Here is a 25481-nt window from a genome sequence, read left to right on the forward strand (position 1 = left end):
GATTGTAGCCAATAAAATATATATATATATCCATATATATATATATCCATATATATATATATCCATTAGTCCATATTGATGTAAAGACCTGAATTAAAAATAAATGAGGAGGGGTTTCCCTGGTGGCGCAGTGGTTGAGAGTCCACCTGCCGATGCAGGGGACACGGGTTCGTGCCCCAGCCCGGGAAGATCCCACATGCCGTGGAGCGGCTGGGCCCGTGAGCCATGGCCGCTGAGCCTGAGTGTCCGGAGCCTGTGCTCCGCAGCGGGAGAGGCCACAACAGTGAGAGGCCCGCGTACAGCAAATATAAATAAATAAATAAATAAAATAAATGAGGAGAGAAGACAGCTTTTCACAACAGAAGAATTCAAATTTTGAAATGTAAAAGAAATGAGGGAAAGAGGAAATAATGATTCGGCAAACAGCACAGAAATAATTGTTGCAAGCAAGAACCATCATTGGATGCTAAAACAGAATATTTACATAGTCTCATAGTATCTCCCCCACAACAGACTTAAGTAAAAAGGGAAAAACAGTAGTTTTACAATAGAGAAACCAGAAAGTCATCATCTGAACCAAGCCAAAATTAACAGCACCAGTAATAAGACAAATCATCATGTATTCTCAGATACAATGCACTAAGAAAGGTACAACATCACTTCTGGGGTATTCTTGCCCAAAATGCATACAGAACCTCACTCCAATCATAAGAAAACATCAGACAATCCCAAATTGAGGGATATTCTACAAAATAACTGGCACCTACTCTTCAAAAGCATCAAGGTAATGGAAGACAAGAAAAGAATGAGGACTGTCACAGACTGGAAGGTACTGAGGAGATGTGACAACTAAATGCAATGTGGGATCATAGAATGGACCCCAGAGCAGAAAAGGACCCTGGTGGGAAAACTGGCAATAGTCAAATAAGATTTGCAGATCAGTTACTAGTATTGTACCAATGTTAATTTCCTGGTTTTGATAATTTTACTATGGTTATGTAATATGTTAACATTAGGGGAAGCTGAGTGAAGGATATACAGACTTTAATTTTTGCAAATTTTCTGGAAGTCTAAAGTCATTTCAAAATAAAACAGTAAAAATTTAAAAAACCGCTTTAGGTGATTCTTTGGCACACTGAAGTCTGAAGACTCTAATGTAGATAGTCTCCTACAACCACAGAAGAAAAGGTAGGCATCTTATATGAAATGCTGTACTCCTGATGTTAAACTAAATACTAGAATGGAAAACTGATCTGGTCACATACAAAAGTTCTTATTTTCTTAAACATTAATAAATTTTACTTACCTTTATATCACTACCTGGTGTGGCACTAAGAGCCAAGATTCTAAAGTGATTTGTATATTTGACTAGTTCTCTTACAACCTTAAAAAAAAAAAAAAACAATTCTTTAATTTCATCTGCACAATACAAAAATAAAAATGATTCTGTTAAACAAGCTAGTATATCTGATCCACTATCATTGTTCCTTATTTAGAGTACTGATGGACTAGCAGATGGAACTATCTTTAGTTATGTTATCTGAAGAGCAAATGATTTAGGTTTATACTCTATCCCAATCAAAAATACTTTAGGGGGCTTCCCTGGTGGCACAGTGGTTAAGAGTCCGTCTGCCGATGCAAGGGACACGGGTTCGTGTCCCGGTCCGGGAGGATCCCACATGCCGCGGAGCGGCTGGGCCAATGAGCCATGGCCGCTGAGCCTGCGCGTCCGGAGCCTGTGCTCTGCAACGGGAGAGGCCACAACAGTGAGAGGCCCGCGTACCGCAAAATAAATAATAATAATAAAAAAATAAAAAAACACTTTAGGGTTTCTTCTATACATAAAGCTACAACATCAAGGCCTATACTGAGGCAAATCAAAATATTCAAAGGGCTAATTCAAGAGCAAATGGTAGAAAAAGATCAAGTTTATTCTCCATTGCTTGGGCCACAGTCTAGGCTTACAGCTATATCCATATGCACACTTGCCAGATTAAGATAAATCATAACACAAAAATAGAAAAAAAATTAAATACAGGGACTTTCCTGGTGGCGCAGCGGTTAAGAATCAGCCTGCCAACGCAGGGAACACGGGCTCGACCCCTGGTGCGGGAAGATCCCTCATGCCGCGGAGCAACTAAGCCCATGAGCCACAACTACTGAGCCTGTGCTCTAGAGCCTGCGAGCCACAACTACTGAGCCCACGTGCCACAATTACTGAAGCCTGCACACCTAGAGCCCGCAACACCTAGAGCCCGCACACCTTGTGCTCCGCAACAAGAGAAGCCACTGCAATGAGAAGCCCTCACACCACAATGAAGAGTAGCCCCTGCTCGCCACAACTAGAGAAAGCCCACATGCAGCAATGAAGACCCAACACAGCCAAAAATAATTAATCAATTTAAAAAAATTAAATACAGATGTGAAATTAGATTTGAAATGAAAAAAGTTTGTTTTAGGAAAGATTTTAAAGAAGTTAGATTTCATGTGGAAGGCTCACAATTTTTAAATTAAGTTTATTCATAAAAAAATAAGGCTAATTTGGGGTAATTTTTAAAATCTAAATTCCCTTTTAAATCCTAAAACATTTTCCAAGGGGCACCAAAGCATCTCTCTAGGCTTTACAGTTTGAATTCAACACCCACTTCTGGTATAATCAATACTGGATAATTTGCCAGATTCCCATATGCCGCAATACAAGGAAAAAGGACCCCTAAGTAAACTAAGTCACAGGAACAGCTCTTACTATCCCATAGTTCCACATTAAAGGTAGGAAACTAAAAGCAGATTATTTTTTTTTAAATTGAAGTATAGTTGATTTACAATACTGTCTTAGTTTCAGGTATACAGCATAGTGATTCAGTATTTTCGCATATTATATATTATAGATTATTACAAGATAATGGGCATAATTCCCAGTGCTGTACAGTAAATCGTTGTTGCTTATCTATTTTACATATAGTTGTTTGTATCTGTTAATCCCATACCCTAATTTGTCCCTCCACCCTTTCCTCTCCCCTTTGGTAACTACAAGTTTGTGCTCTATGTCTGTGAGTCTGTTTCTGTTTTGTATATACATTCATTTGTATTATCTTTTTAGATTCCACATATAAGTGATATCATATAGTATTTGTACTTCTCTGTTTGATTTATTTCACTGAGTGGCAAATGACAATATTTCACTCTTTTTTATGGTTAATATTCCAGTGTGTGTGTGTGTGTGTGTGTGTGTGTGTGTCATATATATATATATACACATACGCCACATCTTTTTAATCCAAACATCTGTTGATGCACATTTGGGTTGTTTCCATGTCTTGCTACTGCAAATGGTACTAAAACTAGATTATCTTAAAACTGCTCTGATTTCAACCCATGTCAAAGATGAATTCAATGAGACTCAAACTGAATATTGATCAATACTCAAAAAATATTATTTATGCCGTTTTTTAAAACATGATACAGAATACATTTAAAGATAGAACATTATAGGGAATTCCCTGGCAGTCCAGTGGTTAGGACTCTGCGCTTTCACTGCCAAGGGCCCAGGTTTAATCCCTGGTCAGGGCACTAAGATCCCACAAACCACAAGCCATGAGGTACCGTCAAAAAAAAAACAGAACATTATACTTAATGGAGACTTAAGAACAATTGTCCTAATTAAAAACTGATACAAGAAAAAATCTCCCTGATACATTACTTTTTTTCCAGGAGGGATTCTCAAGCATTTTATAGAAGTGGTGTTGTGTTTGTAACCCAGGAAGCTACATTCTTCAACAAGCTGTGTGCCTGTTGGAAACTGTATCTGGAATATTCAGTGTAGTATAAATTCTTAGTGCTATTTATATATTAAAGAAGTCAGTCATGTCTCATTGTACTCAGTGAAAGCATAGCCTTGTAGTTTAAAAAAAAAATCACCTAATGTGTAGAAATTTTTTGAAAATAAAGTTGCTAAGGGGAGTTCTCTGGTGCCTAGTGGTTAGAATTCTGGGCTTTCACTGCCATGGCCTGGCTTCAATCCCTGGTCGGGGAACTGAGATCCTGCAAGGCGTGCAGCACAGCCAAAAGAAAAAAAAAAAAAAGTTGCTAAATGTAAGCTAAATGTACAAAATGAATTCCACAGAGTTAGAACAAAATTTTTAAAATGATCCTTTCAAGCAGAAACTTTAACACACTGGATATTAATTTAACTTGGAAAAATATATCCATTTCCTGACTGAGATCAACTCTAGATAACAATTCTCAAGAAAATAATACAGAGATATAATAATACTTAAAAGTCCCCAAGGAAACTGCTTAATAAAATCACAAACTGGCAGTGAAATTCATCTCTTTGCACTAAATGAAATAAACTTTCCCTCTACTCTTACTCTATACCCTCTCCCTAGTATCACCACCTATTATTGTTTTAACTACCTACCACTATATGGTAGTGGATCACTGCCTCAACGAGACTCTCATCATCTACATCTGACACTAATAGTCTTGTTTAAATTTAAAAAACAAACAACAGCAGAGACTGATTTGAATGGATGAAGGAAAGTATTTATCACCATCTGTTGAGATAATAGATATAAGGCTTTTCATAATAATACCATCAGTAACTTCCATCATTAATAATTATTCCCCAAAATGCTCTTCATCAATATATTTACACTATAAAATACTTTTTAACAAAATTACCTGGCAATAAGCATAATTTCCAAGAGCTTTATGAGCTTCATCAATAACTAGACACTTTATTTCAGCAGCAGGGCAAGCTCCTCTAGAAAGATCATTTACCATGACTTGAGGTGTAAGAAAATGGACTCTTTTACTGCCCCATATTTCCTTCCTGGTGAAAGCTTGAGTACATCCTGTAAATAAAAGTGACATTGTACATTCTAAACTCCCGACTGTTATCTGTAAAATATAAATAACCTGGCCTATTTTCAGAATGCATTCCTGCTTTGGTAATGTGCTTTCAAGATGATAATTAGACAAATCATGGGAATGCATTTTAAAGATTTGTTGTGGTCCAAATGTCAATGCTGGCTTTTACCGAAAACCACGACTAGACTGCCATTAAAGAATTCCTACAAAATGACATAATATTTGAAGAGAACAAAATTCTTCAACTGGGAAATCCTTCTGCGGAAGAAACTCATGTTCACTTACCGATGGGGTATACACACATAATCACTTCAAAATTCTTTGACAAGATACAGGAATTCTCTGAAGATTGAATAAAGCAACCCTATTCATTAGAGCTGGACTTGCTACAAGTAGATGATGTTTCAAGGGAGAAGACGTAAAATAAGCATATTGTGATCTGGGGACTATTCCACACGGGTCAGGAATTCCTTTAACGCTATTTCCCAGAACGCATACTTTTCCCTGGGTCCCAGCTCTTAATTTCAAATTAGCCCACTGTTTCTAAGATACCTGTCATTTCGGCCATGTGGGACTGCGGGATACCCATCACCCGGTAGCAAGCCTCGATCTGCTGTGTCACCAAAGGTTTCGTGGGGGCCATGAAGACAATCTTGCCGGAGGGGAACCAGCGGTAGAAATTGTACATGACTACGGCGGCAATGAAGGTCTTTCCCAAGCCGGTAGGCAGACACACCAGCGTGTTGCAGAACAGAGCGGTCCTGGCGATGTGCAGCTGGTAGTCCCGCACCGGGCAATTAGTAGGGTAAATCCACAGGGCGCCCGCTGAGGTGCAGAACCCGCCATTCTCTAGACTCAGCTGCCGCTCTGCTTCGTACACCGCGACCAGCAACACATCATCGTCCGACTCGGGCTGAGCCTCTGCCGCCTCCGCCGCCTCTGCTGCCTGTGCCGCTGCAGGAAAACTCGCCCCGGAGATGCCAGGGCTCTGAGGCCGCTCAGTTCCAGAGCTGCAACTCGGAGCCCCAGTGGATCGGGAGACTCTTGAGCCCCACGTCTGAAAAAGCGTTCTTTGCCGCCTGCTCATTAGGCCGAAGACCACCGAAGGCTTCTCTCAGACGCCAGCAGCTGTTGCAGCTCAACTACCTCCGTTCCAAACCCCATCGGTTATCTTCGCATAAAAAACACTAGAACTAGAAGGCGGGGTTAAGGCCTGTCAATCCAGTTGGAAAGTGACGCCACTGAGTTTGCGTGGGGAAAGTGATTGGCTGGCTTCCCGGAAACACCGTGGCCCTCTAGGAGACGCATGCGCGTTGTTATGGAGCCACCGAAAATTTGGTCCCCTTGTCAATTTCTTATCGACTCTAAAGTTGGGTTCCGTTTCTAATGACGAGGTGTCCGGGCATCATTGCGAAATTGATGCCTCTTAAAATGATACAATAAATAAACTTGAGGTTCAGAAACAATGGATAACCATTTTTTTTTTTTTTTTTTTTTCGGTACGCGGACCTCTCACTGTTGGGGCCTCTCCCTTGCGGAGCACAATCTCCGGACACGCAGGCTCATGGGCCATGGCTCACGGGCCCAGCCGCTCCGCGGCACGTGGGATCCTCCCGGACCACGAACCCGTGTCCCCCGCATCGGCAGGCAGACTCTCAACCACTGCGCCACCAGGAAGCCCTACCCATTTTTTTTTAACTTAATGTTATTGAGAGTCTAACTTGCCTTATTCCTTGTGGTTGGCCATGTTTTTAAATCGGAAGATGAGGTGAAAAACAAACATGTTTAGATAAAATTAAATAACGTGTCTTATTTCTCTATCCAGGCTGAGAAAACAAAACGCCAGTTCTCTTTTTCAGGAGTGGCAACGCATTATCTTTTTTTTTTGCGGTACGCGGGCCTTTCCCTTTGCGGAGCACAGGCTCCGGACGCGCAGGCTCAGCGGCCATGGCTCATGGGCCCAGCCGCTCCGCGGCATGTGGGATCTTCCCGGACCGGGGAACGAACCCGTGTCCCCTGCATCGGCAGCGGACTCTCAACAACTGCGCCACCAGGGAAGCCCCATTATCTTAGTATTTTGTATTGTTAAAAGAGAAGTGAATGGTATGGTCCTGATATTCGTTGGAAAATCCTAAGGGAAAAAAAGCAAGGCGTCCTGATGCTCCACCATTACATCTTCATAAATGATATAGAGCAGTAAGCGTCGGGGTGATATTCTACTCTAGCGATAGCATTCTACCTCAGACTTGGATACAATTCCCGGCTTCTCCCCTCTAAAAGTGGCGACCTCGAGTAACCTCTGTAGATTTGTTTCTTCGTGTATTGAGGAAAAGTACACACACATCACGAGGTTGTTTGGACCACTAATAATGTCACCCCCTCATCGCCACCATCAGCAAGAGCCATCCTGCGTGTAGCCACTTTACATTGTTTTATATGGTCAAGTGTCTGGACTTGCTTTTAGACATGCTGTTTATCATGTTTGTATTTGGGAGGGGGAAGGGAACCGGTTGTATTTTAGTTTAATTTGTGTGAGTTTTAAAAGGAAAGTGGTGGAATATAGGTTGTTCTGATGGACAAGGACTGAGCCAAGTCAGATGTGAATCTTTAGGCTAGAACTAGATAAAATGAGATTAGATGTCTGAATGCTTTTGTTTCCTTTAAACATATTAAAGACTTTAAATGCATAGCAGCTTGTCGGTAATAAACAAGTGTGGGTAATGGCTGGTAAACAATCACTACTATCGGAGGTCGTCGCCTCACAAGGGTTCCAATTATGAGCAGCTGACAGCTTGCGGCTTTCTGCGTAGTCCGCTGCCGGGGCCACATCGGCCGGTTTTACCCGGGACTCAACAAAGAGGCCCGCGGAGTACAGCCTTAACGTCACTCAAACACTGGCCCCAATCCTGCTGGGTAGCGCCGTGACCCCGCCCGCTTGAGCTCCGAGCAGGGTCCGCGCCACGCCTCTGGGGCGGGGCGATGCCGAACCCAGGCGGGCTGGCTCAGTAAAGCGGAGGCAGCGGGGGAAGATGGCGGCGGCCGTTCCACAGCGGGCCTGGACCGTGGAGCAGCTGCGCAGCGAGCAGCTCCCTAAGAAGGACATTATCAAGTTTCTGCAGGATCACGGTTCAGATTCGGTACCGGAGGCGGCGGGGCGGCCGGGCTGGTGCGGCTGAGGGACACTTCACCCCCCCGTAGATGCCCATACATTCCGTATTCCTCGGTGCCCCCGCCCTCGTCTCCAGCGGCCGGTGGCCTGGAAGGCCGGAGAGGTCCCGCGTGCGCTCCCGAGCCACGCTCCCGCCCCTCGGGCCGGCCCTACTTGGGCGGGTGGAGCAACTTTACCTCTTGCGGCACGCAGCAGTAGCAGATTTAGAACCTCACTGAGATGCTTGAGTGAGGTGGAGGCTGTGAAAAAAAGGAACCCAGTAGATTTTGGGGGTTGAGACGGGGGCCCGAGAACTGGAGGCTTGCGTGAGATAGATCCCTGGCGGGGAGTGTGGGCTGTTAGGGAAATGAGAAGGGATGTGAAGATTTCGGTGGGAACGATGGTGCGATTTGCTTTTCTCATCAATTACCAAGCACTGAACACTAATAATTGTGATTTTTTTACAGTCTTGCTGTTTAACTTTTAAAATATCGATCCTTTAAATGACCTTTTCACCTGTATATTTAGGGGAGTTACATGAGTATTTCGGGTACAGTGGTCTCCCATTGTTATAAACAAACCAAGAAATCTATTTGGCATTCTTCCTACTTTTACGCCCTGCATTTTTCAGCACAGTCTCCATCTTAACCACTCTCCGTAGTCACAAGTTATTTTTGTCAGACGGCTTCTTTTCCTTCGGAAATTAATATAATTCATATCTCCTTAAATTGCAGAACAACTGTACAGTTTGTGTGCCCGCAGCATCTCCCACTTATCAGAAATAGCAGGGGTCTAAATGTGGTTTATCTACGGTTTTTAACTTAATTTCCAATAATCTCCCTCCTGAATAATAATTCTGACATCAGCAAATACTTATACAACATCTACAGCAAGAACCGTACTCAGTGTTTGGGGATACAAGTGTGAAAATGAAAGACCATGCCTCAGAGACACCATTTTATACCATTTTACTATTTTAGTGGAATTATTTTCTCTTAAGCCAATCCACATTTCACTGAAACAATAGAGTAGATATATCATTTATTAACGTGTAATGCCTCAAAACTGTACTATATTCATCAAATTCTTATAAAACAAATCATCCCAAGGTGGAATCTAATGTAAAACTGGCCCACGTTGGACAATTTCAAGAGACTTGGCTTGTCAAAATACTAAGATACTAATACTAATATACCAATCTTTTACATGCATATTTTCCAGTGTTCATTCACATATGTAAACCTATATTTGACAGTCACTATTTTATTGATCATAAGATATCATGGAGATGTTTATATTTTGGATATCTTTCTGAAAACTTGCTAAAGAAATCACAACAGTGCTAAAGTAGCTGCTTCTGTTTAATCAAAATAGCCTTTCCCATGAGCCTTTATCATTTAGAACATTTCTCTCTAAGCGTGAGAGAGAAAAATGCAATAGTGATTGTTTCAGAAAAACTGCTTTATTGTAAGATTAGAAGGTTAGAAAGATTAAAAGATGCCAGAGGACAACTTTGGGAAGGTAACAAAATGAGGAATCAAGCAAGGACCACGAAGTAGAAAAGGAAGAAGAATAAAGTAAGGAAAACATGTACATGATTTTGAGATGAAGGTACATGATTTTGATGATTTGATATTTCAGTAGTAGTATTTCAGTATTCATCTGACAGTTTAGTCTTATATTTGAGAGAAATGGAATTCTACTGTTAGAGTTATTAAATACATTATTAATCAAATAGGTAATATGTATTGAGTTCTTACTGTATGACTGGAAATGGTTTATTACATTTACCCTTATAAGAAGCCTCTGACATAAGATGCTGTTATTAATCTTTCACTGTGATGCAGAAACTGAGTCTTTAGGAAAGCTTAGTCCCTTGTCTAAAATCAGACAGCTAGGATTTTAACCCAGATGGTCTGACACCACAGTCTATACATTTGAACACTATATATCCAGCATTGTGTAACAGTGTTTCTGGGTGTGCCAAGAATGGGTTACAGATACGTCAAGATATTAATACCCAACATGGCTAGAGGCTCCCAGGGCACGGGCCAAGTAACATCCTGCCAGGAGCAGCTTTGCCCAGTTACCAAAATGTGCTTGCTGTGTAAGTGTGCTCTTCCGTGAGTTCCATGATGGGAAAAGGGTTAGTACACACCAGTGTAACCACTATGCAATATTACAGTTCTAATCTTTGAGTATTTCTTATAATTACCCAATATGGTTTTTTTAATATTCCTTAAATCTTATTTTTGTTATGAAGTAGAGTATAAAATGTAATGTTTCATTTCTTTTATCAATAGTATGATTGAAAATATAATTTCTAACTCAAAAGTTCATTTGCTAATTTTAGACCCTTTCTTACATGAGGGAAATTATTTTGACTAACCAGCTTTTTTTCTTTATAGTTTCTTGCAGAACATAAGTTATTAGGAAACATTAAAAATGTGGCCAAGACAGCTAACAAGGACCATTTGGTTACAGCCTATAACCATCTTTTTGAAAGTAAGGTGAGTATTGTTACATTTTATTACCAAAATATCATTTTAGATATTTTATTCCCAAAAAGAAGCTTTAAATGCATTTATTTGCAGAATATGTTGACATTTTTCCACCTGTACTTTTTCTTAACTATAATCATAAATGGACTATCACATTTAGCATGGCTAATCTGTAATATGGCAGGATGTTTTGATATTTTGAAAGGGAACAGATTTTTAAGGACACTGAAAAGTTACAAATCTAAAGTAAGTTGCATTTCATTAATGTATTTAAACTCTTGGTTAGACCTAGGCTGAGCCTTTAGAAAAGCAAATTTTAAGAAATTCTCCAATATATGTTAACTATGAAATGACCACCTTCCACAAAAAAAAAGAGAATCTTTATTAAGGAATTGATTGAATACTATTCATATCTCTGAGTCTGAATTGGTCTTTCTAAAGGTTACGGGTCTCATTACAGAATTTATTTTGTGAGATAGTTTGAGATTCATAATTTGTTGATTAAAATGCTTAATATAAGATTCTTCCTTTGTTCTTAGCCAGACATGAATATGATAAACATTAGACCATTTTCCTTACAGCGTTTCAAGGGTACTGAAAGTATAAGCAAAGTGTCTGAGCAGGTGAAAAATGTGAAGCTTAATGAAGATAAACCCAAAGAAACCAAGTCTGAAGAGACTGTGGATGAGGTATGTATAGAATGTATTCTTACTTGATTTCGCATGTGAATTTGAGAAAAAGTATTTGCTTTACAGCACTGACTTCTCATAATAAGGGGTGGCCACTTTCAGTGAGCCAAACACTAATATGGAGTGGGTTATCTCCCTTGGGTGTACTCAATAAGGAAAAAAGAACCAGTGCTTTACAGTTAGTAAGCCTTTCCTGTGAAATACCTCTAGTTTTTTTTTTTAAAAAAAAACATGTTCTCACTCATAGGGCCAAATCAGTACATTGTTTTTTTGTTTGTTTGTTTTAATCAGTTAATTTATTTATTATTGGCTGCGTTGGGTCTTCGTTGCTGCGCGTGGGCTTTCTCTAGTTGCTGTGAGTGGGGGCTACTCTGCCTTGCGGTGCGCGGGCTTCTCATTGCGGTGGCTTCTCTTGTCGCGGAGCACGGGCTCTAGGCACATGGGCTCAGTAGTTGTGGCTCGTAGGCTCTGGAGCGCAGGCTCAGTAGTTGTGGTGTACAGGCTTAGTTGCTCCACGGGATGCGGGATCTTCCCAGACCAGGGCTCAAACCCATGTCCCCTGCCTTGGCAGGCGGATTCTTAACCACTGTGCCACCAGAGAAGCCCTAGCTTTGTATTTTATATTGCCTCTATGTCTGGCCAGAACTTCTGAGCTTTCAAAGCTATTTTAAGGGCCTATTCTATAGCCAAGTTGGACTGAGTGAAAGAAACTTCCTTTTGATTATTTTTAGCTTTTTCTGATGTACATGGTGTCCTAGGCAATATAAATAGTTAATTCGGGCCTGGCTGCAGGGTGTGGGTTCTTCTGTCTCATCTTTCCCAGCCCAGGTTTTGTATTTTGGTACCAAGGTTTGAAGAGCTAGATAAAACTATTTCTGAAATTGGGAGATTGGGATTGACATACATACACTAATATGTATAAAATGGAAAACTAATAAGAACCTGCTGTATAAAAAAATAACTGAAATAAAATTCAAAAAAATAAAACATTTTTCCACCAGTGTCTCCATTAAAAAAACAAAACAAAACTATTTCTGTAAATGGACAGACTTAGTAGAGCTAAGGACAGCTCTTTGAAAAGCCTCAGTAGAGCTAAATTGATTATTATCTTGCCACTTTTGATAATATCTTGCTAACAACTAAGCTCACTCATTCCTAGCAGTGTTAGTATCAGTGACAATAATAATAATTTGATAAATGTTTTATATAGTGGGCGAATATTGAGCAGCTACTAAGGTAAATAGAGGTATAATTATTAGAAGGTTTACAAAAGCAGTTGGCAACATAGTTCATCTTCCAGAAAGAGTATTCCAGAAAACTAGAGTAAGGGACGTATGAGGTAGCAGATAATATATCAAGAGATTAAGAAAAAGAGCATTACAAATAAAAGTAAAAGCTGTAAGGGCTGGAGGCAGTTTAGAGAGATTTCGTGAGAGTCCTAAACTATATCGTTTTCTTTAAAACGTCTTTTCATTTCATTTAACTGGTCAGTGTGAGCCCTCTTTTTTATGTACTCATTGTCTTCCTGCCTAGATTCCGTAACTTCTTGACCAGTACTTTGCTGGTCCCTGCTGTCTGCTTTCCCTGTTCATGCTTCAGGACTGCAGAGCAAGTACTGTGAAGAAAAATAATCATCAAACTTTTTACTGGGCTTTGTATAAATTAAAGCTTAATATCAGACAGGCATGGTTTCTAGTTTCACTGCTACTCAGCAGCTTTCATACTATCCCTCACTCAATTCCCCATCCACATAAACTACTTGACATTTTTCCAGAAGTTCTCAACCTTCTCTTATTCCTTTCTCATTGTATACTCTTGTGTTCTATTTTACCAAAATATTAACATACATAGTTGTAACCATTCTCTTCTTCCCAGTTTAAAAGTTCTCTGATCTTTGGTTTTCTTTTTCCTTTTCATGTCTCCCTCAGATCTAAGGCTCTCAAACATCTTCTTTTTCACATCTTCATCCATTCCTTTTTGATTCTCAAGCATTCCAAGGCCTCAGACCTGGAGTGTGGGAAAAGTCACTAATCTGCCTTCATTCTCTTTCATCATCATTCAGCCCCAAAATGGCTGTTCTAATAAGTTTTCTAAAATATTTTGCAAACTGCACCCTACTCAAAAATCTTCAATAACTCTATACTGTCTAGAGCTGCACTGTCCAGTACAGTAGTCACTAGCCATACGTGGCTGCTGAGCACTTTGTGGCCACTCCGAATTAAAATGTGCCTTAAGTATAAAATATGCAGTTTCAAAGTTTTAATATGATTTTTTAATGTAAAATATCTCAACATTTTCATATTGATTACATGTTGAAATGATATTAATGCAGCAACTAGACAACTTAAAATTACATTTGTGACTCATTGTTTTTCTATTGGATTGCATTTTTGGCATTCAAAACCTTCCAATATCTGGCCCCTGCCCAGCTCCGTATTTACTACTTCTATAGAAATATTCTTCTTCGGTCACAGATGTCTGCCCATTGTCTACTAAACTGTCCATACTTTTATTTCTTGCTTAGTGTGTCTCTCCTCTCAGCTTCCCTATTTGTCAGTTCTCTGTCCCCTTCAAGACCCAGGTCATCGGCTCATCGCTTCCTTTGAAATTTTTACCATCCCAGACTTTACATAACTGCCAAAAATTTCTGTAGCACATGGTTATCTATATTATTTACCTCTACCTTATTCATCTTAATGCAGAGAACCTTGTCTAATAGCTGTTACTAGACTTTAAATAAATCAGTCATAGTCAATATATTTATTACCTATTATGTATTAAATAGTGTTGAGGAAAGTTTTCAAGTATGAATGAATATTGGACAGGAGAGAAAGTATAAGTTAGGTCAGGAACTCACACTCAGACGTCAGAAGTGACTGTAAAAGTACTCAAGCCAAAAACTTGAGATTCATCCATCATAACTTCTTTACATATAATCATCACCAAAGTCTGTTGATTCTGCATATATATATCACAAAACTGCTCATCTTCTGTCATCCTCAATGTTGGCACCGCAGCAGACCTAGACTACTATACTAACCTCTTCCTATCAAGTCTCCCCACTTCCACTTTTGATTCCCTATCCATTCCTCAACTAGATCAAACTGATCTGTTTAGAACACAAATCTGATTTTGTAACTTCTTTGTTTAAAACTGGTAATTGGTTGCTCAGTGACCTAAAGATAAAAACCCAGATTCTTAACATGTGTTATGTCTTTCCAGCCTCATCTCATACCATTCTCTTTTCATTCTTACCTTGCAGACTACTATTTTCATGCTCTTCCCTGCTATGAAAATGCTATTCTCTGTTGTAAACCTTCCTCTACTGAGTGACCTTCTTTTGTCCTTCAAGATACAGTGTAAACATTACTTCAGAGAACCCTCTCCCAGCCTATAGCCTATACTGGAGTACGTCACTGTGTCCTTCTCATGTTGGCACCCTGTGCTTCCTCTTTAGGTCTCCTAACACACACCTATATTCTCTGTTAGAGTGAGGGCCAGAACCACGTCTGCCAGCTCAGCTGCGTATCTCTAGTTCCTGACATATAGAACATGCTCAAATATTTCTTGAATTGAGAATAATTATGTAATAGACAGTTGACCATTGAACAACATGGGTTTGAACTGCATGGGTCCTTTATAATATGCAGATTTTTTCCAGTAGTAAATACTGCAGTACTCCATGACCCTCAATCCTTAGTTGGTTGAATCTGCGGACGCAGAACCATGGATGCGGAGGAATCATGTAAAGGGAGGGCCAACTATAAATTATACATGAATTTTGGACTGCAGGAAGGGTTGGCACCCCTAACACCCAAAGTGTTCAAGGGTCAACTGTACTCTCATTTTTAGAGGCTATGCCGTGATCTAGTTAATTGCAGCTATGATGATTACTCTCAAAAGTTCCTTTATCTGTGTCTAGAAGTTTCTAGCTCAGACCCAGTCTCAGGAATGTAGTTCTTTTCCTCACTCTGGACTAAGAAATTGCTGCAAAGCCAGGAAATTACCTAAAAGCCAGGTCCGTTCAAGCACATTAACTCCAGAATAGCTTGGGACTGATCTGACCTCCCACCATGAAGCAATCAGGTTCTTGCAATGAAACCCAAAATGAGATCCACCATTTTACAAAGTGTGTTTTATAGGTCCCAGAAGTTCCATGTTGTTTTCATGTGTCATCAAAAGCTGTACCTTGTGTCTCCTACTTGAAGTTTCACAGTGTATATTAGCTAATGCATAATTAGCTCTGAGAAGTTATGCAAGAGAGGCATATTTAACTTGAATGCAGTATTTCCCAAACTTAATTATATTAGGCCCTTTTCTTCCAACAATGCCAAGGAATGGGTGATCCATAAAAGACACTTTGTGAAACACTGAAATTGAGGCCCCAAGTAGGCAGATTGCGCCTTTACTGTTAAGACTGAGATATAGCCACCAATTTATTGTGTTTGCATTATACTAGGACCTCTAATGTAGGTAACACAACATGCCCAAGCAACGTGGTACAACAAAGGGAAAAATAATGGAATGACATTGGTGTTTTTGTTTTTTTAAAAAATTTAATTATTTATTTTTGGTTGTGTTGGGTCTTCGTTTCTGTGGGAGGGCTTTCTCTAGTTGCGGAGAGCAGGGGCCACTCTTCATCGCGGTGCGTGGGCCACTCACTGTCGCTGCCTTCTGCTGTTATGGAGCACAGGCTCCAGACGCGCAGGCTCAGTAGCTGTGGCGCACGGGCTTAGTTGCTCTGCGGCATGTGGGACCTTCCCAGACCAGGGCTCGAACCCATGTCCCCTGCATTGGCAGGCAGATTCTCAACCACTGCACCACCAGGGAAGCCCGACATTAAGTTTTAAAATGTGGCTATTATTTGCTAATCGTACCTTATCCACTCAATAGTTATCTGTAATTTCTTTAATAAAGTCTTGATATTCTGATATTCTCACATAATATACGTATATTGTCATCCTCATTTTGTGGCTTTTAAATGCTTTAAGTTAAAATTATTTTCAAATTTGGGATATATGTTAACAGTTTTTGTCAAGTCAACTATATTCCTTAAAAATCATTTATTTTTCTGATATAACAGAAAAGGATAGAGAAAACATAATTCCAACACCTAGAAATGAATGTTTAACATTTCAGAATATTTTTGAATATTTTCTCTGTGTATATTTATTGAAAAGTTGAGATTTTACTGTAGAACTTTCTACTGATTTTTCTTGTAATCTTATAAGAATTTTTCCACATTACTAAAAACTATTATATTACCATAAATATGTGGTTTTATTTTGCCATTATGTATAATAGTGTATGGAATAACTGCATAAAGATTTTTTCCTAAGTTTCAAATTACTTCTTGAGTATATATCTGTATAAAGAGAATTATCATACTTTTAACATTTTAAAATTGCATTCCAAAGAGATGGCACCAGTTTACACTACTAGCAGTAAACTTCTAAAGTAACGTCTCACTAAAACAAGCTTGTAATGGGTCAGGAAGAAAGTTAATGCTTACTTTTGTAATACACTTTGTATTCAAGCTATAGATGTGACTTTCTTCTGACTTAGGGAGGCAGCCTAGCTTTAGCTGAAAGTTCTAATCCTTAAGACTCTGAATTGCATAGGGCTTTATACCCTATCCAGGCCTCACTACTTTCTCTATAAAAGATGGGGAAAGAACTGCCAGGTTGCTGTATGGTTAAATGAATGGACATAACAAAATGACTAGTATTAACACCTGACATTCCATATGTGCTTGAGAGGTAGTAAAGTGGTTAAGGCTTGGGCTTTATAACCAGGCTGCCTGGTTTCCAATCCTACACAGCCACTTTGGAGCTCTAGGACCTTAAGCAAGTTACTTATCCACTCTATCCTTTTGTTTCCTTATCTGTAAAACAGGGATAATAATAGTACCTACCTCATAAGGGAGAGTTAGTTTCTGTAAAACATTTGGAATGTTCTGTAGTATAAAATTCTATATATTCTTAAGTTTACCTAAGAAATTGATTCTTTTGATTCTCATTGATTCCTAATGATTAGATTAACCCTTAGCTTTAAAAAAAAAAAAAAAAAGACCCTGATAATCCTGCTTTGTTCTAGGAAATATGCCTCTTATGGTAATTTCTATAGATAATTCCATTCATTGTGTGAACTTATTTTCAATTCAAGTCCAGGAACAGATGCAATATTACTTGTATTTATTCTAATTGGATATAATTTAAATATTTAGTAATGCCAATTATTGGTGCTAACACAACTCAAATCTTTGAAAAGATGTCACAATGATTTAATGCCTTATAATTTTATAGGAATTAAAATGTAATGATATTTCTAACCTTGGAAAATAACTGGATTCATTTTATGGTTTGATGAATAATTACTCTTTGTCAAAAGAACATAGGTTTCCAAAGAAGCTGGAAGTTATTTGAAATTATAGGTGTGCTAGTTACTAATATTCTCATCACAGACTTGAAATGAGATAGTGAGTTTTTTAACTCAGTGGTGAACCAGAGGCAAAATAGTTTGTTACCAAATCTGTGAAATTCTTGTGACTGGACTTAGGTCACAGTTGGCTGTATAAGTATTCTCTTTGTCATCCTTCTAAAAAAAGGACATGAATTAACAACTCTATGTGTGTGTTGTTTTTGTTTCTAGGGTCCACCAAAATATACAAAATCTGTTCTTAAAAAAGGAGATAAAACCAACTTTCCCAAAAAGGGAGATATTGTTCACTGCTGGTATACAGGAACACTACAGGATGGGACTGTTTTTGATACTAATATTCAAACGAGTAAGTCTAAATGTAATCTTATCTCTTTGGCTTTAGGGCATGCCAGATATTTGTGTTGGCAGTACCTTTTTCTTGGCTGTCATTTTTTTTCCGGAAGTCTTTTACACCTGTGATTTACTTGTAAAAGGTTTTCAGTTCACTACTTGGCTGGGTGTAAATGAAGACCTTTTGGTCACTGAAAAGCAAAAAATAAGGAAGCTTAGTCTAAACTTTGTTAATGCCCCAAATTCCGGCTTTTGTATTTTAATATAAAAGGCAGAATAGTGTTATTTTAATGGTGTAAATATAGGTCCTTTCCGTCTCCCTACTTTAGACCATAATTATTTTTACATCCAAAATTTTCTTGATGAAATACTTGGCTTTCTGAATTTTTATTTCTTTTCAGATGCATAGCATGGTAAGTTCTGAAATCAATTTAAAGACTTAAATCACTGTGTTTTTCAATTGGAACTTAACTTCATTATTAACTATAAAGAAAATCTGTTTTACAGGTTCGAAGAAGAAGAAAAATGCCAAGCCTTTAAGTTTTAAGGTTGGGATAGGCAAAGTTATCAGAGGAGTAAGTAAAAACTGGCCACGAACCAGTAGATATTCTGGCACACGCTACTTGTGGTATGGTAACATAAAGAATTAGGTTTGAGAATAGAATGAAAACAATCTTTCGAGTCTCACAAATCAAGTGTTATCATTGCTAACTGATCTGGCACAAATTACATTCTCTGGATCTCAGACAGTACAGCCTACCTCAAGGTTGCTAAAAGATTAAGTGGGGGACTTCCCTGGTGGCACAATGGTTAAGAACCCACCTGCCAATGCAGGGGACAAGGGTTCGAGCCCTGGTCCGGGAAGATCCCACGTGCCGTGGAGCAACTAAGCCCATGCGCCACAACTACTAAGCCCGTGTGCCACAACTACTGAAGGCCGCGTGCCTAGAGCCCGTGCTGCACGAGAAGCCCCCGCACTGCAACAAAGAGTAGCCCCTGCTCGCCGCAACTAGAAAGCCCGCGCACAGCAACAAAGACCCAATGCAACCAAAAATAAATAAATTTTTTTAAAAAAAAGATTAAATAGGTATAACTTAAAGCACATAATAGAGACTCAAATATTATTTCCTTCCATGCCTGCCCCTTTTATTATTTTTTTCTTTGTAAAGTAATTGCCAGAATGTTTGGCTTTCTAAATTTGATTCTTATAAAATGTTAAATAGCTGTTGTACCACTTATACATGATTCAGAAAGGTAAAATATCTGTTCCACTAAAGTACTGATAGAAACTTCTAGGAGTCTTTCCTGTGGCCCTCTCACCTCTCACAATTTAGGCTCAAACACCAAAAATATCTTTCAAATGTTAAGTATGCCTTTACCCACCCTTACATGTGAGAGGTAACAGAAGGAAACTCTGAAAAAAGGGGAAGTTAGGCTTAAGCTGTACTGACCATTGCAGTGTACAGTACAAAAGGAGATGAAACAGCAGGATGTCAAATATTAATAACCAAAATGCCTATTTAAATGCAGTTATGAGGACCCTAAATGTGTTATTCTTTGTACTGTGGTAAGACCTAAAATATTGTTCAATCATATCCAGAGCCCAAAATAGAATATAAAACATCTTGAAACTAAAGGTTTAGTTGAAAATCACTTTTAACTACTATCTGATTATACCAAGTTGATATATCAGGTTGAGCTATTTTTGTTTCTGTAACTAAAATGTTTACTGGTAAATTTGTTCTAGTCAACCATACTCTTAATTTCCAGTATGTGACAGATCTCTATCATTTGAGCTTTATGTAATTGTTACATTTCAGCAGAGTATATGATATTAGTAATATATTCTGTATCCTTGCATCATATTGTTTTTGGTAATTTGGCTTTAAGATCCAAATTTGTACAAAATGACATTTTTGAAAAGTTCAAGTATTTACACTAGAAAATTGTTTAATGTGTCCTTAACTTTTTTCATTGAGGAAATAAAGGACAGATTTAGAGACTCTCACCCAAGGACATTACCTTAGGACATGAAATCCTGTAACAGAATGCTTTGTATGTAATCTTGCCTTTCTTCTGGCTTTGCATGCTTTTGTAAAGTATCATTAGTTTTGATTTTATGTTCTTGCCTTTAGTGGGATGAAGCACTCTTGACTATGAGTAAAGGAGAAAAGGCTCGACTGGAGATTGAACCAGAATGGGCTTATGGAAAGAAAGGACAGCCTGATGCTAAGTATCCTTTTTTCCTTTGTAATTAAAAGAAAAATCATTAAGAAAGATCACTTGAAGGTATGTAAATGCTGTCTAGGTTAACCTCTAGGTCAGAGATCCTGTCCAGACCAGTCTTCCTGATATTTAGATGCTTTTGTGTCAACACCTCCAATATACACAATATTTTCTAATGTTACAAAGTATTCTAACTTGAGCTGGAGTCTTTTTTTCTTCCTATAAGCTCTTAATTTTCAAGACCTAAACTGAGGTTTAAGTTTCCATCTTTGAAAAGCTATTAATGTTTGAAGGGTTTATTTAAAGGAGTTAAGATGCTCAATACAAACAACTGTAGCAAACTGTAGGATTCAGATATGGCTCATGGTAATTTTATGCTTCCATATGATTTCAGGCAATTAATTGGGTACTCAAAGCTTAGAAATGGAACACGTTGGGGATCACCAGTTGTGAAATGAAGGAGACCACAGGTCCAACATCATAGTGTACGCATTTGTGATTACAACTAGTGACAGTACTTTTCTGATAGGCCCAATTTGTGAACATTAAAAAAAAAAGAAGAGCCGGGCTTCCCTGGTGGCGCAGTGGTTGAGTCCTCCTGCCGATGCAGGGGACACAGGTTTGTGCCCCGTTCCGGGAAGATCCCACATGCCGTGGAGCGGCTAGGCCCGTGAGCCACGGCCACTGAGCCTATGCGTCCGTAGCCTGCACGTCTGCAGCCTATGCTCCACAACGGGAGAGGCCACAACACTGAGAGGCCCGCGTACCACAAAAAAAAAAAAAAAAAAGAAGACCCATGACTCCAGTCTATTACGACCAAAACAATCCAATAGCTAAGTAGGAAGGTAGTTTAGTTGTTGGTTCCATTCCCAGAGAACTAGTTGGACCAGTCAGACTTAAGTTTGGGGATAAAAAAATTGGAAGTCCTTTCTAGACTTATCAATTAGTTACTTGGGAATATAATAGCCTTCTTCTCAGCCTATCGAAATCCCGTGACCAACTGCAGTTCCCTCTCGTGAAGTATCTCAAGACCAGTCAGATAAAAATCACTGTTATCTGAATTCAACATCTGAAAATTCACAGCAAATATCAGGTAGTACCTCATATGAACTTTGATTTAATGTAACATATACAATCAGCTAGATTGAAATCACTTGGGGCAGGTGTGGGGCATACTAAGTAGCAGTCTTCATCAAGTAGTGGCTAACTTGGCAGTACTAGAGAGGAAGATCCTAGTTCAAGCTGAATTTATCTAGTCAGCCTTTATTGACAGGTTATGACCTCCATTCACAAAAATACTTTTAGGAACCTCTAGGTTCCTATGTACTAGCCCCTGAGTCAACTATAAAGCCCTCCCTTTGGAGTTAATTACCAGTATCCAATACACATAATTCTAATTTTATTTATTTTTATAAACTTGTTTATTTTGGGCTGCGTTGGGTCTTCGTTGCTGTGCATGGGGTTTCTCAAGTTGCCGCAAGCAGGGGCTGCTGTTCGTTGTGGTGGGGGCTCTAGGTCATGGGCTCTAGACATGTGGGCTTCAGTAGTTGTGGTGCATGGGCTCAGCAGTTGTGGCTCGCGGGAGCACAGGCTCAGTAGTTGTGGTGCACAGGCGTAGTTGCTCCGCAGCATGTGGGATCTTCCCAGACCAGGGCTCCAACCCATGTTCCCTGCATTGGCAGGCGGATTCTTAAGCACTGCACCACCGGAGAAGTCCCATAATTCTAATTTACACTAAGGGGAATAAGGGGAGAGGCAAGTTTTATCAAATTTACCTTGACTTCTTCAACAGAATTCCACCAAATGCAAAACTTATTTTTGAAGTGGAATTAGTGGATATTGACTGAAATAGTAAAGGCATCAGCAACAATAAAACACAGCCTTGAAGAAACTTAGGTGTCTCATTAGAACTGGTTACTATTTTAAGGGAAGAGTCAACTGGAAAATTCAAGAAGTTAAGTTAGAACTTGTTTACTTGATCCCCAACTTCTAAGAAATGTAATCCATTATAAATCCTTGAAGTTTAAAATATTTTACTACAGCTGTGTAGAATATCACTTAAAGAGAACTGACTTGCCTTTTACCTCATGTTGTAAACTAAAAGGCTCAATAAAAATTTATCCTATGTCTTGATTTGTGTTGTGTAAATATATTCATGTTCTGATTAGGTTAACCAGTACTAAGACTTCGTCAAACCTGGGAGTAACAGTAAAATTGTCTGGACAGCTTTGCCAGAGACAATCATCTTAAAATCTTTAAATATTTGTGTATAAGGAAGGCAAAAGCATAGAGATTGAGAGGAAGCAAAAGGCTAAAAAGTCTAATAAATTGTCAACAATAGATGAATTCAAGAAAAGTATACTTCAAAACCAATAAACCACTAATACTGGTGAATATAAAGTTAATATTATTAGGTGATTTCCCCCCCTCAATAAATTCGTAACAATTATTGGATGAGTCTTCAGTTTTATTACAAAAACGAAGATGATCAGTTTGATCAAAATGAAAGCTTGCTCACAAGTTTTAACATGAATATTCCAAATACAAAGTCTCCTGAAACAAGTTTTGATATGATTTTCATTTTTTTAAAGGGATGCAAACATTCCATTTCCTCATTTATAATCTCTATTCCAAGACAGTATTTTAATAAGTATCTTCTGCTGTTTGATCCAAATTCACAACGATAATTGAACCACACAGACAATATCTTGTCAGCAAAGGTTAAAAAGCCATTTTTTTTTTTAAGGAGGAGGTAAATCCTTAATAGCCAGCCCTTATGTATTTTCAGAACCTTGTACTACACTGACATGATTTGCAGTCAGTTTTTTTTCCCTACCCTTAAGGCTACAAAACTCTATTGCAAATGCATTGCAAAAGAATTCTAGACCACTTAATGCAAAAATCAAAAAAATAGTTCTCCAATAAAAAGTAAATTTTATAAATGGTAGGAAATAGTATCTGTGGTAAGCTACTAAGTGACATTTTCCCCTATTACTGAACAAATCATGTTACACAGAAACAGGGAAGACAAGTTATCAAATACAACAAGCTTATGCTATGTTTACATCCCTCATTAAAAAAAAATAATTTCAAACTTTTCACACACTCCATCTGATATTTAATTTTCCCATCAGGTTGGAGGGGGAGGATAATACTGTCCATAATTCCAAGGATTCTGATAATTGTACTGAAAGGAAAAAGCAAACATGTTAGCATACAAGAACTATGGCTGAGTTCTATATATAAAAATGTAATTAAAGCAGGTATATTTGAGAAAACAAGCATGTGTTCACTGCTGAAATTCCAAGTCTTAACCACAAGACAATGTATTATACAATCTGCAACCAAAGCAGAGTTGTTTTTTCTAAAGGAAAAAAAAAAAGACTATCCTCATTTATGCATTTCTAATAACATCTATTAACAAAAAATTCAATTATAATTATGTAAACTCACTTGATACCAGGCACTATAATTATAAGCAGCTTGATTTGCCTGTAAATCACCATCAATCATCTGCGTAGATGATGAAGTTGTATCTTCTGTGTGTGCTTTCTTTTCCTCTGGTTCTTCTGATCTAAATCAAAGGTCAAAATGGAAACTTTCAGAATTCCCACAGATAAGTACTTTTAACAAATGGATGAGTGTCACCTGTGTACATTCATCTGAAGTTCTTGACCACTCTGTTTTATATGATTTCAAATCACGAAAATAAATTACCACAACATAAAGGTGATAATTATCTTTAAAGGGATTTCCACAATGAAATGTCTTCTTTTAAGCATCCCTTTCTGATTCAGCAGGAAGTTACATACCCGTTTTCTGCTTTCCTTTTTAAAGAATCCTGTTCTTTTAGGAGTGTTTGATGTTCATCATAAGCATTCAGAAGCCTGAGAGGGAAGGAAAAACAATCCTTTGGAATAGACAAAAGCCAAACTTAAATTTTTAAAGTGTTTAAGTTATTTCCACTTAGGGAAACAAAAGCATGTTGCAATGAACATCCTTTTGGAAAAAAAAAAATGATCCAGCAGGCAAAACTGCCCCCAGCTACCTTTTCTATGTTATCTGCTTTGGCAAACTGCTGCCTTGCACTTTCCTTCTCAGTCCATGTGGTTCAAATGAGGCTTCAGAGATACAGGCCTAGCCAATTACCTTACTACGTATCTCTGACCAATGACTGGTTTAGAGGTGATCATGTGACTCAAACCAGGATGTCAGTAAGTCCCAGGATTTTTGACTGAGCTACTGAAAAAGTGCCTGTTCTCTGTACTACAGTGGGCTAAAGCTGATGGGATACTGGCCAAGAGCTACCTGTTTTTATTATTTGTAACACATGGGGAGAGCCCGACTAAGGAGCTATCACAGGACAAAGACAGTGACCTTGACAATATGTTTCCGTCCAATGCAACGAGTCCTGACAGTTACATAATTTGTATACTTTTGAGATCTAACTTAACAATGCTTCTTAAAGACACCTGCCACCAGTTAGGATAAAGTGTAAACTTTGGCCATGTGATAAATTGAATTAGAGCTAAAATAAAACTACAGTATAATTAGTTATCATTGATTAAAAAGATAATTTTTAATAAATAAAAAAATGTGATATGTATTATAGGTCTCACCTGGAACTCAAAACTTCAAAAACAATGTCACTTGAAGCCAAACTGACTTTAAAATCATAATGATTTTGTTTTCCTTTTACCATTTTCTTTTTGAGCGTGGAATCCTAACCACTGCACAACCAGGAAATGCCCTCCTTTTACCATTTTCTTAAATATTTTTTAGAAAGACAAAGATGGCCTTATTTTTTAAGGAATCAGAAACCTGAACACAGATAATTAACATTTCTGTGGAAATGACCTTGATGTTTACATGCATGTTCAACTTCCCTGGACAGCCTGCATATGTACACATTTAATAACAATTAACAGTAACACTGGTCCCAAAATATTCCAGGGGCAAAAACTGTCAATAATCTCTGGTTCAGTGTTTACTCAACATAAAGGACTTTAAAATGGACTAATTTCCTTAAGACCTTTAACAACTCATGGGTTGGCAACAAGAGACTCAATATTCATATGAGAAAATCTGAAAACTGAGGAATACAAAATATTAAGTGAGAGCTAGGATTTAATCCTATATTTGTCTGATTGAACATTAATCCTTACCAATTCATTACACTGCTACCTAAATTTCTAAGCAACTCATTTATTTTCCATATCACTCCCTTTTAAAATTTCAAATACAACAATCTTAGACCTGATACTCAGACCCTCC

General features: G+C 38.4%; 3 protein-coding genes across 12 annotated transcripts in view; 1 reads left to right on the top strand and 2 right to left on the bottom strand.

Moving 5' to 3' along the window:
- FANCM (FA complementation group M) overlaps positions 1–6063 on the bottom strand; it is a 54898-nt gene extending 48835 nt beyond the window's left edge. For 3 of the 5 annotated variants that reach the window (XM_019923960.3, XM_019923961.3, XM_019923957.3), the window contains exons 1-3: positions 5425–6063; positions 4684–4856; positions 1307–1384 (exon numbers count right to left, since the gene is read on the bottom strand). In XM_019923960.3, the coding sequence (XP_019779519.1) occupies positions 1307–1384; positions 4684–4856; positions 5425–5959 (786 nt within the window). In that variant the 5' untranslated portion in view covers positions 5960–6063. The remainder of the gene's footprint in view (positions 1–1306; positions 1385–4683; positions 4857–5424) is intronic. The other 2 variants (XM_019923958.3, XM_019923962.3) reach the window with 2 other exon arrangements.
- Positions 6064–7851: 1788 nt separating this feature from the next.
- Positions 7852–22340, top strand: FKBP3 (FKBP prolyl isomerase 3). Its single transcript, XM_019923967.2, has 7 exons — positions 7852–8009; positions 10429–10530; positions 11103–11210; positions 17862–17997; positions 18489–18556; positions 20117–20214; positions 22000–22340. Exons 1-7 carry the CDS (start codon positions 7902–7904, stop codon positions 22052–22054), a joined length of 675 nt encoding a protein of 224 aa, XP_019779526.1. The 5' UTR covers positions 7852–7901; the 3' UTR covers positions 22055–22340.
- Positions 22341–22653: 313 nt separating this feature from the next.
- The window catches only part of PRPF39 (pre-mRNA processing factor 39), a 37385-nt gene continuing 34557 nt past the window's right edge, over positions 22654–25481 (bottom strand). For all 6 annotated transcript variants that reach the window (XM_073800518.1, XM_019923963.3, XM_073800519.1 and 3 more), the window contains 3 exons: positions 24020–24094; positions 23661–23781; positions 22654–23394 (listed from right to left, as the gene is read on the bottom strand). In XM_073800518.1, coding sequence (XP_073656619.1) covers positions 23338–23394; positions 23661–23781; positions 24020–24094 — 253 coding nt within the window. In that variant the 3' untranslated portion in view covers positions 22654–23337. The remainder of the gene's footprint in view (positions 23395–23660; positions 23782–24019; positions 24095–25481) is intronic.

Source organism: Tursiops truncatus, chromosome 2, assembly GCF_011762595.2.
Source record: "Tursiops truncatus isolate mTurTru1 chromosome 2, mTurTru1.mat.Y, whole genome shotgun sequence".
Taxonomy (NCBI): Eukaryota; Metazoa; Chordata; class Mammalia; order Artiodactyla; family Delphinidae; genus Tursiops; species Tursiops truncatus.